A 13,881-nucleotide genomic window follows, 5' to 3' on the forward strand; every position below is an offset into this window, starting at 1 on the left:
GCCCTGGGTGTTCTGACCCACTTAGGGGGCGGGGAGGCGGTTGCCAAAGCTGGTCTACTGCAAGGAGGATACTTGCCCTGTTTGGTGTGCGTCAGCATAGCACGCAGGGCGCAGCCCCAGCGCTCCTGAGCAGACGGCGCGGCAAGACAAGACCCAGGCTCCTCGCGCCACCATCTGTCTTCCTGCGCCATGCGGCTCCGTTGCTCCTAATTCCCTAGCAAGGGGCCATGGTGCCACCAGAAAGGGGCGGAAGGAAAGGCTCCGGCGTCAGCCTCCCTCCTCCGGGCAGGAGGAATGAATGGACGGGGTCTCGGGAGCGCCTTTCCCCTCGGGGAGCAAAGACAAAAAGCCTGCTGGCATTAATGGCCCACTTTGAGAAAACGACATGCTATTAAGAGCCGGCTTGAGACCCCAAATCCTCCTGGATTCAGGGCTAATAAGCGCCATGTGTTGAGCGGCTGCCAAATTGGAAGCGCTAATAAGCCCCCGGGGGCCCCTGATAGATGTCCACGTGGCTCGGCTAATGCGGAGCATATGAGCACAAACAAAAGGAGCCCTGTGTGCCTCCTCCAGCAGAGGGGCAGCGGGCACAGGACAATCGGGGTTGGGGAGGGGTGAACTAGTGAGAGAGACTGCAGAGGGGACAAGGCATTCCCAGGAGAACGAGCACTGCTCTGACCCACAGTGAGCTTCTGCCCTCGGCTCTGGTGGAAACTTAGCCCCTGAGTTTTGGGGCTGAGGTCTGGGGACTCGCAGCCCATGGGCCCCCAGGTAGTAGCAGCAGGTGAGGGCAGCAGGTGAAAAGGCCCAGTATTGTGCAAATAATGGGGACCACTGCGGCTGACACTGGTTGCCACAGCACCCTTTCCTCCTTCTTATCTCATCATCATCAACCTCTATTACGGTCCAGAGACCCAAAAAATCGTTACAAAGCAATACACAATTCATACAGCCTACCTGCAGGTTAAACAAGCATTTCGTTCAGAATATAGGGCTCATTGGTTCTTGCAACCACCCATAAAAACTTGGCCACTGCTAATGTTCTAGCGTTTGTCCGGTCTTCCAATAGGAACCTGACATAGTGAGCCTCTGATTTTCCCAGGAAAGGTACCAGCAAGGGTAATATCAGTTCAGCCCTGGCTTGCTCATATTTTGCACAGTGCAACAAAATATGTTTTATGGAATCGATGTCTTGAGCACACGAGCAAAGTCTGTCCTGGTAGGGAACTCCTCTCAACCTGCCATCCAGCACTGCAGAAGGAAAGACGCTTAGTCTGGCTTTGGTGAAAAGCCTTCGATAATTTGGTACTGTCAGGTTTTTAATGTAAGATGTGAACTTCTTATCTTTGAATACACTTTATAGCCAGGGGACATGTATATGCCATCCAATGTCTCTTTAAAAATCTCTAAGGGAGGGCAGGATGTGTCTATTTCAGCCCCTCTCTTTTTTCTCATTTCTAAAGTTCAGTTCATTCCATTTCCACATAAGTTTTTTTTAAAAAAATGGACCGCAGGATTGTGGAGTTGGAAGGGAAACCCAAGGATCATCTAGTCCAACCTCATGCAATGAAGGAGTCATGGCTAAAGCACCCCTGGCAGGTGGTCATCCAACCTCTGCTTAAGAACCTCCAACAAAGGAGAATCCACCGCCTTCCAAGGACATCCGTTCCACGGTCAAGCAGCTCTTACCACCAGAAAGTTCTTCCTAATATTTAGTTGGCATCTCCTTCCTTGTCAATCAAAGCCCTGGTCTGGGTCCTCCCCTCTGGAGCAGCAGACGACAAGCTTGCTCCACCTTCCCTGTGACAGCCCATCAGATATTTGAAGATACCTCTCACATCAATAGTGATTTATCATATCCTTGCATCATGGAAAGCCACTGTGACTTTTTCCCTGCACCGGGATTTTGCAAGGAGGCACACGGTGGAAAATTTCCCAAAACGTATTTAAATAGTGTGAGGCTGTGCAGATTCTGGGAGGCACACTGAGGCAAAACAAAAACTGCAGTTGCTTTGGGGAGACAAATTAATTGGGCTTGGCCATTTCTGCAGAGGAAGAAAATGAGCAATTGTCTCTGAGGCGCGAGAACTGTGATTCTGTGTGAAGCCTCTGGGGATCAGCAGCGTTTACCAAGAGACTTGTATGATGTTTGTAGCATGGTTTGAAATGCAAACCAGCTTCCTCCCTGTTTCATAGCTGTTCTGGGTGCTCAGCAAAGCATTCTGGGATCTCCCATAGCAATAACAATTCCCAGTACCCTTCCAGCCCACATTTGGCCTTTGGAGGAAAGGCCACAGCTTGGTGGTAGAGCATCTCTACATCCTGAATAATTGAAGCAGAGAGAAGGCAACCATTTGCCTTGAGGAGGTTGCCTGTTGCGTCTCTGCATGAGTCAGGGAAGCAGAAGCATATGAGTTTCCTAGAGGCATTTGGCAGGCTTCTGTAAGGAATGGCTCAGCCTAATGGAGCGACATAGTCTTTTAGAAACAAGCTTCTGTGTGTGTTTCTCAGTCAGGATATAGAGACAGAGATTCGGTGTGTACGTCCGTAAACTGAGGCTCTAACGCCCTTATTGCCATTTGCATCCCACAACCCGGATGCATTGCCAGACTCAATTTGTACTAAATAATGTAGGCTTGGCATGGGGTGTGGTGACAGGTAAGCACCCAACACAAAAGCCTGAGGATTAAGCCTCCATCAATATTTTAAGGAGCTAAAGCCTTTGCTAAGGGAGGCAACTGCAGATGTATTTAAAAGCAGAGAGTGGGAGGGAGAACATTTCTGAACTACAAGATAGTGCATGGGTTTTGCACCAGTTGAGCCCTCGTGACTTCCCCTACGGAATCCTGGGAATTGTAGTTTTGCAAGAGTGCTGACAATCTAGTTCAACAGCCGGTTCTTTCCCTTCTTGGAAGAAGTGAATAGCTCCTTCCATTTAAGTTTACAACTGACCGTTTCCAAGGGAAAGCAACCACTTTCTCAGGGGCCCATACTTCCCCAAGAAATTCTGGTTTTACTAAAAAAAAGGGGGGGCTCCTGTTTGCTCCCAAAATGTCCAAATATAAGACACTGAGACTGAGTTCTTCATCAGCATAACATGGGATTCCCAAAATCCTGTCAAATAGTATGTCTTGAGACTTACAAGGGGGACAGAGGGGAAAGGGTGCCTCTGAGCAAGTTTAGAGTGCCGCCCACACAGCGAAGTCCATGAAAATTATTAAAATAATAGACCTATACAAGTTACTATCCTTCCTTCCTACAGTATACCTGCACCAGCCATGCTCTGATTACCCTCGGGGGGGGGGGGGGATCCTTGTCTGTCTGTCTTCCTTAGAGTAGTACTCTCCCCTGACCTAAAAGGGTGTTTCGAGAATTATTGTGAGAATGTCATTGATATAAATGCTCAAAAATATGATAATGACTGTTTCTTCACCATCTGGGACACTTCCTTATACATGTGTATAAGAATGTCTTATGGACATCTCACTACTCAAATATTAACCGCTTGTAGTAAGATTGCGAGATCCAGCCTCCAATAAGTTGGGCAGCCTTCAGCCTGCCCAAAATATGTATGCCAAGGGGCACAATTCTGCAGAAGCGCAGAAAAACAACAACCCCTTAGCATTCAAATTCATTTTTTTAAAAAAAGTTTAACACCTTCTTGCCAAGTTTCTAGTCCCTTGGGTTGTGGAGCTGTACTCAGAAGTATGTGGGGAACTTCGGAAACCTCAGAATCCAGAGGCAAGCCGCTGAATAAGATTCCTTGGGGTCACAGATACAGAATCAGGGCCCTGAGAGCCTCTTAGCCACACCCCATGGCAAGAAAACAATTGTCTAATTTTATGCAAAATTAGACAATTTAGTAGGCTCAGTATGGGTCCCCAGAATTTTTTCAGCTGTAGTCTGGCATGCTCACAGCGAGTGTGACTAGTCCTCAAGAAAGCTCAACCCCACACAAATTAAGAGCTCTGAAGCAAGGAAGCTACACAACACAAGCATATTAAATAGGTACAGTCAGAGATATGGCAAAATGGCTCACTGGACTTACTCTTCATGGCTTCCAAGTGGAGAAATCCTTCCTGGAAAAAGCAGCCATTGCTCATTGAACAGGCTGGTGCAAAGCTCTGGGGTGGGGTGGGGGGTGGGGACGGCCAACACAGCAGGTCCTTGGGGGTGGGAGCCAGAAATCTGCCACTCGGGCCAAGTGAGAGGAAAAGGCAGGGCTAAGTCGGAGGGGTGGAGTTTGGATAAAGGTAAGTCGAGATAACCGCTTCCTTCTGCCTCCTCTTATAAAAAATAATAATAATCTACCTGCAGCCCCCAAAGGAGAATCGTGGCTATATTTTTTTTGCCTCAACACCCTCTGTTTTCAGACAGTTCCAGGTCTTCTTGGAATTTTAGACAAGAACACGAAACATCCGAGTCACGCTGACATTTTTAAAGCTACAATTTGCTTCCATTTGACAGTTCAGTGTGGAATCTGGTGGACTTTGAGATTGCAGGGAGAGGACAGGGAAAGCGGGGAAGCTGTAAAACACACACTAGCCTGTGACCCACAGTCACCGTGAAGCAGAAGCAGTGGAACTCTGAGCTCTGGGTGTTCCCAAGCCTGTTTGGATCCATAAAAACATTGGGGGTTATTATTATTATTATTATTTTAAATGGTCAAACACGGCTTTTGACCTGCTGGACTTTGTTCTTGTTGATCAACTACTCTGTTTCACACTTCTATCTCCTGCATCCCAATTTGGCTTTAAATGATTATTTTTTAAAATAATTTGTTCTCGTGGCTGCCACATGGATCTTTGGTTTCCCACACTGTCCAACCAGGTGTTTCTGGGAAGCTCAGAAACAGGGCAATACCCACTTCCCACTTTGATTCAGAGGCCAACACGGATGCTTCACATAACCGTCACAGCCAATAATGGCTGATACGTCTGTCAGATGGGAAAGTCGCTGTCTGACTTACTTCCGGTGGAGGAAGATGATCGCCGCTGGCTGGTGGATGGAGGGTGGTTCTCTGTTGGCAATGGAGGGGGTGGCGGTGGGGGGCAGACGCCCTCGGGGAGGGGTGGGGGAGGAGGAGGGGGAGGCATCTCCCCGGAAGGCTTGTTCTCCGCTGGACTCCCATTTTGCACGTTGTCGTTGGACAGAAGGGAAGCCTGAGAAGGAAATTGACAACAATAGCAGCAGCGGCAACAGAAGTATGGGAAGGGGGAATGAGAGACAGAGAAAATCAGTGCCCTCACCAAGAAATGCTGCAACTACTAGCTACAACGACTGTGCTCTGCCTCCATAGCTTCTGAATACCAGTTTTGGGAAGCCATAGGAGGGGAAAGGGCTCTTGTGCTCTGGTCCTGCCATAGTGGGCACCTGGTTGGCCACTGTGAGAACAGGGTGCTGGAATGGATGGGCCATTGGCCTGATCCAACAGGAATCTTCTTAGGTTTTATCACTCAACCTCCACTCAGAGGATGGCCCTCCTTGGGGAGGATCAAAGCCTGGATTTCAACAGAGAGAAGCCAGCACCTACTGGCTAGTATGTGTGACCTCACCAACCCACCTTTGTCTACTTCCACAGAAGTAGGGCAGACAAGCTGACACAGAGATATGCAGCTCAAGTCCCACCTTGACCACCCACCTGCAGCCAAGATGCAGGTGGATACATCGTTTGAGAGCAGTGGAAGTGACTTCCCCGCAAATCCAGGTGTCTTCTTCCAGAGAGGGGCAGTGAGGTGGGGTAGAAAGCAGAAAACAGCCACTGTGGTCAAAAAGGAGGCAGGTGTCTGCCAGAGACAGCTGGGGAGGAGGGCAGCTGGTCTTTTGCTCTGCCTGCTTACTGTTTCCTGGTCTACCTCACCAGCTGCTGTGCCACAAAAGGGGGAGAGGCTGATTTTGCATGTTTGCAGCCCATCAGGGAGAAGCCAGCACCTACTGGCTAGCATATGTGAATTCACCAACACACCTTGGTCTCGAAGCAATCGCAGGAACAGTTTTGCAACTATGCTAGAAAATAACTGTGGATTTGGGGGAGCTGGTTGTATATGCATTTAAGTGTGTTAAAAAAATGTTTTTAAAAGTGGATGAACTATCTGAAGCAACAGAGGAGGGCCAGGGAGATTGGACCTAGTGTTTGAGTCATGGTTTGTCACATAAACCTACTGTGATCAGACGGACAGCATGGTGTAGTGGTTAGTGTGTTGGACCAAGTCCTGGGAGAGACCAGGGTTCAAATCCTCATTTGGACAGTGACCTTGGGTGCCTTGCACTGCCTCTTAGCCTCACCTACATCACAGGGTTGTTGTGGGGATTAAACAAGGAGAGAAAGAGAGAACCATGTATGCCGCTTTGAGCTCCTTGCAGAGAAAAGTGGGCTATAAATGCAATCTATATATAAACCATTTTTAAGAAGGTTGTGTCTGTTTTCAGTCTAGGGCAACCCACTGTCTCTACCTCTGACTGTTGTCGGAAGGCCTATGCTCTGCAAAGAGCCTTCACAAGGACCACATACTCTCCCCCCGTCCCCGACAAGCAATGGGATGTTACTCAGAATGGCTAGAGAGGAACAGCAGCTGGCCAGAAGGAAGCAGTATTCCCTAGTGGCTCACCTCCTCACTGTGTGCCATCCTGCGGTTGTTCCCGGTTTGCTCTCCCACGCTACCACCGCTGCCCAGGTGCTTGTAGTAATCCCCGGTGCTGGGCTGCTTGTTGAAGTTCCTTGATTTCCTGCTAGAGTCGACACGCCGCAGTTCTGGGCTGCTCTCAAGTGAGGTGAGCTGGAAAACCAAGATGCCGGATCTCTTTTATTACAGCAAAAAGCATGAGGACAGAGCTCCACAGAGCTCCATGTTGCAGAGAAGGCGCCCGCACCACTCAGAGCCCAGAGTCTCATTTGAAAGGATGCGAAAAGGTAGGCTCATTAGACCCATTTTATAGACAAGCATACTGAGCCCCAAACTAGTTGACGCACTCAGTTCCCAAGATCCTTTGAGGGAACTATGAGATGTAAATTAGTTGGAACACGCTGGCCAGTCGCGTTGCCCTGGATTGCTTTGGCTTCTGCCTACACAACACAGATAGCCTGCTACTATATATATATAGGACCATCAGCATGTAGGGTTGCCTGACCATGAGAAGTGACCTGAAGTCTCCAGGTTTGCTTAGCCCTCTCCTGGTGGCAGGTGAGGGCTTGAATCTCCAGGTGGATATCTATCTATCTATCTATCTATCTATCTATCTATCTATCTATCTATCTGGAAGATCTGCAACTTGCAGGCTTCATCCTAGCATGAGCCAGCTGCAAATTAGAGCATACAGTCTCTGGCGAGTCTGCTCTCTTCCCATATCCCAATTAACCTCCGTCTCCAGGGCTCTGTGGTGGAAGGGAGTGCAGAAAAAGAAAAAGACCAGGGTTGGACTCAAGAGGAGGAGAGGACTTTGAATATGTGTGTGCCTACCTGTCAATCACCTGGTGTCACCATGACAAATAGCTGATTCAATTTCAAAGGGGGGGGGGAGGAAATTGTGAGCACGCTCCATGAGCACTCCCAATTCTCCCTTCCTTCCTTTGTGGGTGCAGTGTGATATCACACCTATCTCTTTGATTAAGAACTATTGTCTTAGTTTTTTTCCTTCCCCCCCCCTTCCCATCAACTTTCCTTTGTGTGATGTCTTTCAGATACTAAGCCTGAGGGTAGTTAGGGACTGCGTAACTCTAACAACAGCTGTCTATTACCATAGCAAGAATTACTCGTCTCACTCCACTTTTTTTAAAGCAGTGATAAAACTGACAAGGCTGTCGTCATCTCTGCAGCAAATAAAAAAAACAACCTGGTGAAATGGATAAGCTGTGTCAGTTTTACTGAGCAGAAGAGAACCTTTGCCACTTTCACTATGGTTTCCACCTTCCTCTTCTTCTTCTAAATGATTGGCAGTGAGGAACAGGCCTTCACTTCTCCTGCTGCGATGATCAATTCATTTGCCACTCCAGTAGAGCACTAGCGCAAAGAATCCCTGACAGATGGCCATCCAAACTCTGTTTAAAACCACCCAATGAAGGCCACCACCTTTAGAGGGAGTCTGTTCCACTGTCAAACAGCTTTTACCATCTGAATATTTAGTCGGACTCTCCCTTCTTGAAGGGACGTGGGTGGCGCTGTGGGTTAAACCACAGAGCCTAGGACTTGCCGATCAGAAGGTCGGCAGTTCAAATCCCTGCAACGGGGTGAGCTCTCGTTGCTCGGTCCCTGCTCCTGCCAACCCAGCAGTTCGAAAGCACGTCAAAGTGCAAGTAGATAAATAGGTACCACTCCGGCGGGAATGTAAACGGCGTTTCCGTGTGCTGCTCTGGTTCGCTAGAAGCGGCTTAGTCATGCTGACCACATGACCCGGAAGCTGTACGCTGGCTCCCTCGGCCAATAAAGCGAGATGAGCGCCGCAACCCCAGAGTTGGTCATGACTGGACCTAATGGTCAGGGGTCCCTTTACCTTTACCTCCCTTCTTGTAATTTGAATCCCTTGGTTCGGGTCCTACCCAGAGGAGAAGCAGAAAACAAGCTTGCTCCGTCATACCAATTTTGGGGGGGCTTCCTCCCAAGAAGCCTGGGCACTGTCCTTTGTTAAGGGTGCTGGGAGTTGTTCGAATTCTGGGAGCTACAATTCCCAGAGTGACTTAACAACCATACACCATTGTGCAAATTAATTGAAACAAAGCATGTTTTCTATCTTACTCGTAATCCTGTACTCAGTACAAGCACGAAAAGTCAGTTGACCATTATGGTGTCGGAAGCCTGCAGCCCATAGAAGGAATGATGCGCTCGCCACAATATATTGAGGTTCTATGAAAGAGAGTTATTCCAGAGGTGGAAAAGAGGTATCCTGATGGTACTGCGATATCACAGCAGGACCTAGCCCCCTGTCACACATCAAAAGTGGTGAAGAAAATCATGACAGAGCAGCAAATACAGGTACTTGATTAGCCAGGGAATTCCCCAGACGTAAATCCCATTGAGAATTTGTGGGCTGTATGCAAAAGTGGCCTCCGTGCTGCAGACTGTACAACTATGGAGAAGCGAATTCAGGTGCTGATTCAAGTGTGGTACAGAGATCCAAAAATCAACAGTGACTGTTTGAAACTAGTAGACTCCGTGCCAAACCATGTTCAAATGCTGCTTAAAAGTAGCAGAGGTCATATCCGTTACTAATGTGAGTTTTGTACATGTATATGTGAGCTTTGTACAATAAACTACTAAATTCATTGTTTGTTTCAATTAATTTGCACAAGGGAGTAGAACCATAGAACTGCGAAATTGGAAGGGCCCCCCAAAAGTCATCTAGTCCAGCCCCTTGCAACGCGGGCATCACAACTAAAGAATCTCTGACAGATGGGACATCCAACCTCTGCTTAAAAACCTTCCGAGAAGGAGAGTCCACCGCCTTTGGAGGAAGAGACAAGCTATTCAAAAGCACTCGGGAGATATCTCCTATGACTTTTCTGGATGGCAAAAGTGTGGACAGTGGAGTTTTGGGGACCAGGGTGCATGGGGGGGCGCCATCTGCACCACATTTCTTGATCTGATGGTTCCCGATTACCAAAACGTATTGGGGTGCCCCCTGCACGTAAAGTAAGAAAACAAGGCAGGCAGGCCACAGAAACCTTCCTCTCTCGCCCTTTGCCCCGTGTATTTATTTATTTATTGAAGTATTTAGATACACCACCCTCTCGTCAAATATCAGGGCGATGTACAGTGATATAGAACAATGCTCCCAAAGCCAGAGTCTCTCTCCTTTTGGCCTCTCTACCACTAGAAATTGTATAGCCAGCAGAAACACAGCAGCTGAAGTTCTCCCCAGAGCACCAATGCAGGCCTAGGAAGCATCACATTTGCTGAATTTCTGCTTGCAACATGGGAGTTTAAAGGCGCAGAGGTTCTATTAAAAAAGCAAACCCATCAGAATGAGCACCACTAGATCAGTCCAAAGATCTAGCTAGTCTTGCCTTCCCCAGCCTGGTGCTCTCCAGGTGTTTTGGTACTACAGCTCGCTCCAGCCCCAACCAGTGTGACCACATGACAACAGCTACTAGTCAAAATGGCTATGCTCTGCCCTTCACAGTCAGAGGCAGTAAGGCTTCTGAATATCAGTTGCTGGAAACCAGTTGCTGGATCACCCTTTGGCCTGATCCAGCAGGCTAGTGCCAAACATCGGGTGGGGGGGGGGGGCTGATCTATTTCATCCAGACCAGTGTTTCCCAAACTTGGGCCTCCAACTGTTTTTTAGACTACAATTCCCATCATCCTTGACCACTGGTCCTGCAAGCTAGGGATCATGGGAGTTGTAGTCCAGTAACAGCTGGGGACCAAAGTTTGGGAAACACTCATCCAGATGCTTCTACAAAGTGCAAAATCAGGGCAGGAAAACAACAGCCTTATTGGTTTGTTTCAGTTCTTTAAAATTCTTCCCTTCATCGCAACGGTTTCAGGGTAGGGTACAATAAAAGTTCACTTGAAACGCAATAGCGACACAATCAACAGAGCGGCTGAAATTCAGTAAATGTGATCAACAGCAGAGGGAAGACTTTTATCTGTCCGAGATGGCAATTAATAACCCACAAATGGCTGATCATCCCTCGCATTCAGAGACACAAACGCCTCTGGAAACTTGATTCAAGAAGATTTATATCCCACTAGCATACAAGTCTCAAGGAAAGCCCTTAAAGGGCAATATAAACAAACCACAAAGCAAAATGCCCCATCCAAAATCAGCACAGAACACATGAACATGCTCGACTTGCCAGAAGAGGCATCTTGTTGGCCACTATGAGCAGTGGCGTAGCGTGGGGGGTGCAGGGGGGGCCGGCCGCACCGGGTGCAACATCTGGGGGTTAGGGTTAGGGGACGCAAATCCACGGGTTAGGGGCGCAAATCCATGGGTTAGGGGGCGCAAATTACTTGCCTTGCCCCGGGTGCTGACAACCCACGCTACGCCACTGACTATGAGAACAGGCTGCTGTGCTAGATGGGCTCCCTTTGATCCAGCCGTGGGACGCTTCTGACGTTCTTAATTGCAAGGAGGATATCCATACAAAAGTGTGCAATAGAATGCAATTGAAAGGCTGTATTCTTAGCTATCACCCTGACTAGCTGCCAATACGCATTTGCTTTATTTTTTTAATGTGCATTTTCCTGTTGTTAGCCATCCATTTATCTAACCCATGGGAAGACAAACTAAGGCCCGGGGGCCGGATCTGGCCCAATCACCTTCTAGATCCAGCCTGTGGACGGTTGGGGAATCAGCGTGTTTTTACATGAGTGGAATGTGTCTTTTTATTTAAAATGCATCTCTGGGTTATATGTGGGGCACAGGAATTCGTTCATCCCCCCCCCCAAAAAAAATATAGTCCTGCCCCCCACAAGGTCTGAGGGACAGTGGACAGGCCCCCTGCTGAAAAAGTTTGCTGACCCCTGATCTAATCCTTTATATTAGGATGGGGAGTCTGTATTCTAGCTAGCATAAGGTTACCAGATATCCCTGTTCCCCGGGGACAGTCCCCGGATTTACACATCAGTCCCCATACAAAATCCATTGAAGTTGAAAAGTGTCCCCGGATTCATTGAAGAAAAAAATCTGGTAACCTTAAGCTATCAGCATCTCTGGCCATTGGCCATGCCAGCCAGGCCTGAAGGGGCTCGGAATCCAACAGTATCTGGAAGTCCATAGATAAGAACATAAGTAGAGCTTACTGGATCAGGCCAGTGGCTCGTCTAGTCCATCATCCTGTCTTCACAGTGATGCCTCAATGGGAAACCGCAAGCAAGACCAGGGAACAAGAGCCTGCTCCTTCACCCAATGGTTTCCAGCAACTGGTATTTAAAAGCATTGTTGCCTCCGATGGTCAGCCATTGCAGCTAGCAGCCATCAATAGTCTTATCACCTATGAATTTGCCCAATCCTTTTTTAAAAAGGCCTCCAAGTTCCCCATGTCCCAGATTTAAACAAATGCAAGAGCAGCCCTGCTGGATCGGGCAAGAGGTCCAGCTGGTCCCAGCAGCTGACTAGATCCCTCTAGGAAGCCCACAAGCTGCAGGGCACAAGTACAAATGGTGTGTGAGAGAACACCCTCAGAAATGGTCTGTTGGATAGCTACCTATTATCCCCATTTGCATTTGCAGGGGGGGTCAGACAAGATGACCCTCAGGGTCCCTTCTAATTCTACGATTCTATGATTCGTTTGACCCTCCCAGCAACAGACTGCCTCCACCATGTACCGTGGCAGGGCCAGGAGGGGCAAGACATTCAAAAGGAGAAGTAGCCACCACCCTCCCCCTCTGGAGCCAAGAGCAAACTCCACTTGTCATTATCATGGAGCAAAGCTTTGACTTCCCCGTCAACTTTGGAGTTTGCTCCCTCTGCACAACACAGAGCCCTTTTGCTTTCCTGCCAATATCGGACGCCGCTCTTTCTTGACCCTGCTTCTTTTATTACAGGCTTAGGGCAGCCTGCGTGGTTCCTCTCCCTCCCGCCCCCTTATTATCCTCCCCACGACCCCATGACAAAGCTCAGCAGCTTGCATTTCAGGAACAAACTGAAAAGAGGGAAGTGGATGAATTTCCCTCTTTTGTGCAACTAGCCAGGCACTAAAAAGCTTTCCCCGGTTCCGTATCTGGGCAACCCGGCTCAAGGCTGAACCGAAGGAAGGGACTTGCGAATATTCCTCTCCAAAGGAGACCAGCCTTCCAACAGCCCTATCCTGCCTTTCTTCTCCTAAAAATTTCTGAACTGAATTGAACCAGCTCTTTGAGCATTCTTCTAAGCCTGCATACGCATTACCGGCTTGAAAGGCAGATCTGTTGCTCTCCCCCTGGCCCAGTTCAGATCCAAACCCTGTTGTTGGAAAACGCATAATCAAAACGAAGTATATCAGAAGAAACAACAACAGGATGGGCTAATGCTGTGTATGTGCAGGGCATAGTTAAACTATGGAACTCACTGCCACAGGAGGCAGCGATGGCCGCCAGCTTTAAAAGAGGACTGGAGAAATGGCTCGTAGCATCCAAAGGCAGTAATGCTTCTGAATAGCAGCTGGTGGAAGTTGCAGGGGGGGGGGAGAGTGCTCCTGTGAGCGGGTCCTGCTTGCTGGTTTCCCAGGGGCATCTGGTTGGCTGCTGTGAGATCAGGAGACTGGACTGTATGTTCTTATATACAGTATATTTATTACTTTCCAAACCAGAGCTGGGAACACACTGGGCGCAGCGTAAACAGGAGGCCATGTACGGCTTTAAATGCACCAACAAACTGACTTGGGGTAAAGGCGGTTTCCTATGTCTGCATGACCTTGGGCCAGTCGCTGCCTCTCTCGGTCTAACCTACCTCAAAGGGTTGTTGTGGGGATTAACCGAGGAGCAGGGGAACTTGTGGGCCTTGGAGGAAAAGGCAGGATACAAAGGGGCAATCAATCCATAACTAAAACAAATAATGTGAGCTTAGAACCTGTCGTTTCCCTTGTCTCTTAAAGCGCCTGATTTCGCGGCGAGCCCAGAAGGCATAGATGATGCCAGCTCTGGCTTCTTGGCTATCATTTGCTCCAGCAAACAGGAGTGTGTGTGTGTGTGTGTGCCCACACACAGCCTTAAAGAGGCAGGAATCAGCCTCTCATTAGCTGCGGCTGGCTAATCTTTAACCGGGGTCCATTCAGGAGAGAGGACACAAGAGACAGTTTGCTTGCACTCTCTACTCAAGGCCTCCTGCTGCTCAGCATAAGAGGAGCAGCATAAATGTGTGGTACAAGAGGTGGGGGCAGGAATGACCCCACGGAAAAGGGAACTGTGTTCAAAAGCTGGGGGAAAGGACTTAGGAACATGGGGAGCTACCTTAGAAATGATT

At 48.6% G+C, this 13,881-nt stretch overlaps 1 protein-coding gene and 1 long non-coding RNA gene across 3 annotated transcripts in view; one reads left to right on the top strand and one right to left on the bottom strand.

Moving 5' to 3' along the window:
* The window catches only part of ESPN (espin), a 112,692-nt gene that overhangs the window by 21,968 nt on the left and 76,843 nt on the right, over positions 1 to 13,881 (bottom strand). For both annotated transcript variants that reach the window (XM_083512969.1, XM_083512968.1), the window contains exons 8-9: positions 6,609 to 6,776; positions 4,970 to 5,162 (exon numbers count right to left, since the gene is read on the bottom strand). In XM_083512969.1, the coding sequence (XP_083369095.1) occupies positions 4,970 to 5,162; positions 6,609 to 6,776 (361 nt within the window). The remainder of the gene's footprint in view (positions 1 to 4,969; positions 5,163 to 6,608; positions 6,777 to 13,881) is intronic.
* LOC310711490 lies at positions 4,242 to 8,846 on the top strand. Its single transcript, XR_014528496.1, has 3 exons — positions 4,242 to 4,253; positions 6,813 to 6,910; positions 8,748 to 8,846. It is a non-coding gene; the product is annotated as an uncharacterized lncRNA (long non-coding RNA).

Source organism: Podarcis liolepis (assembly GCF_965112155.1).
Source record: "Podarcis liolepis genome assembly, chromosome: 7".
Taxonomy (NCBI): domain Eukaryota; kingdom Metazoa; phylum Chordata; class Lepidosauria; order Squamata; family Lacertidae; genus Podarcis; species Podarcis liolepis.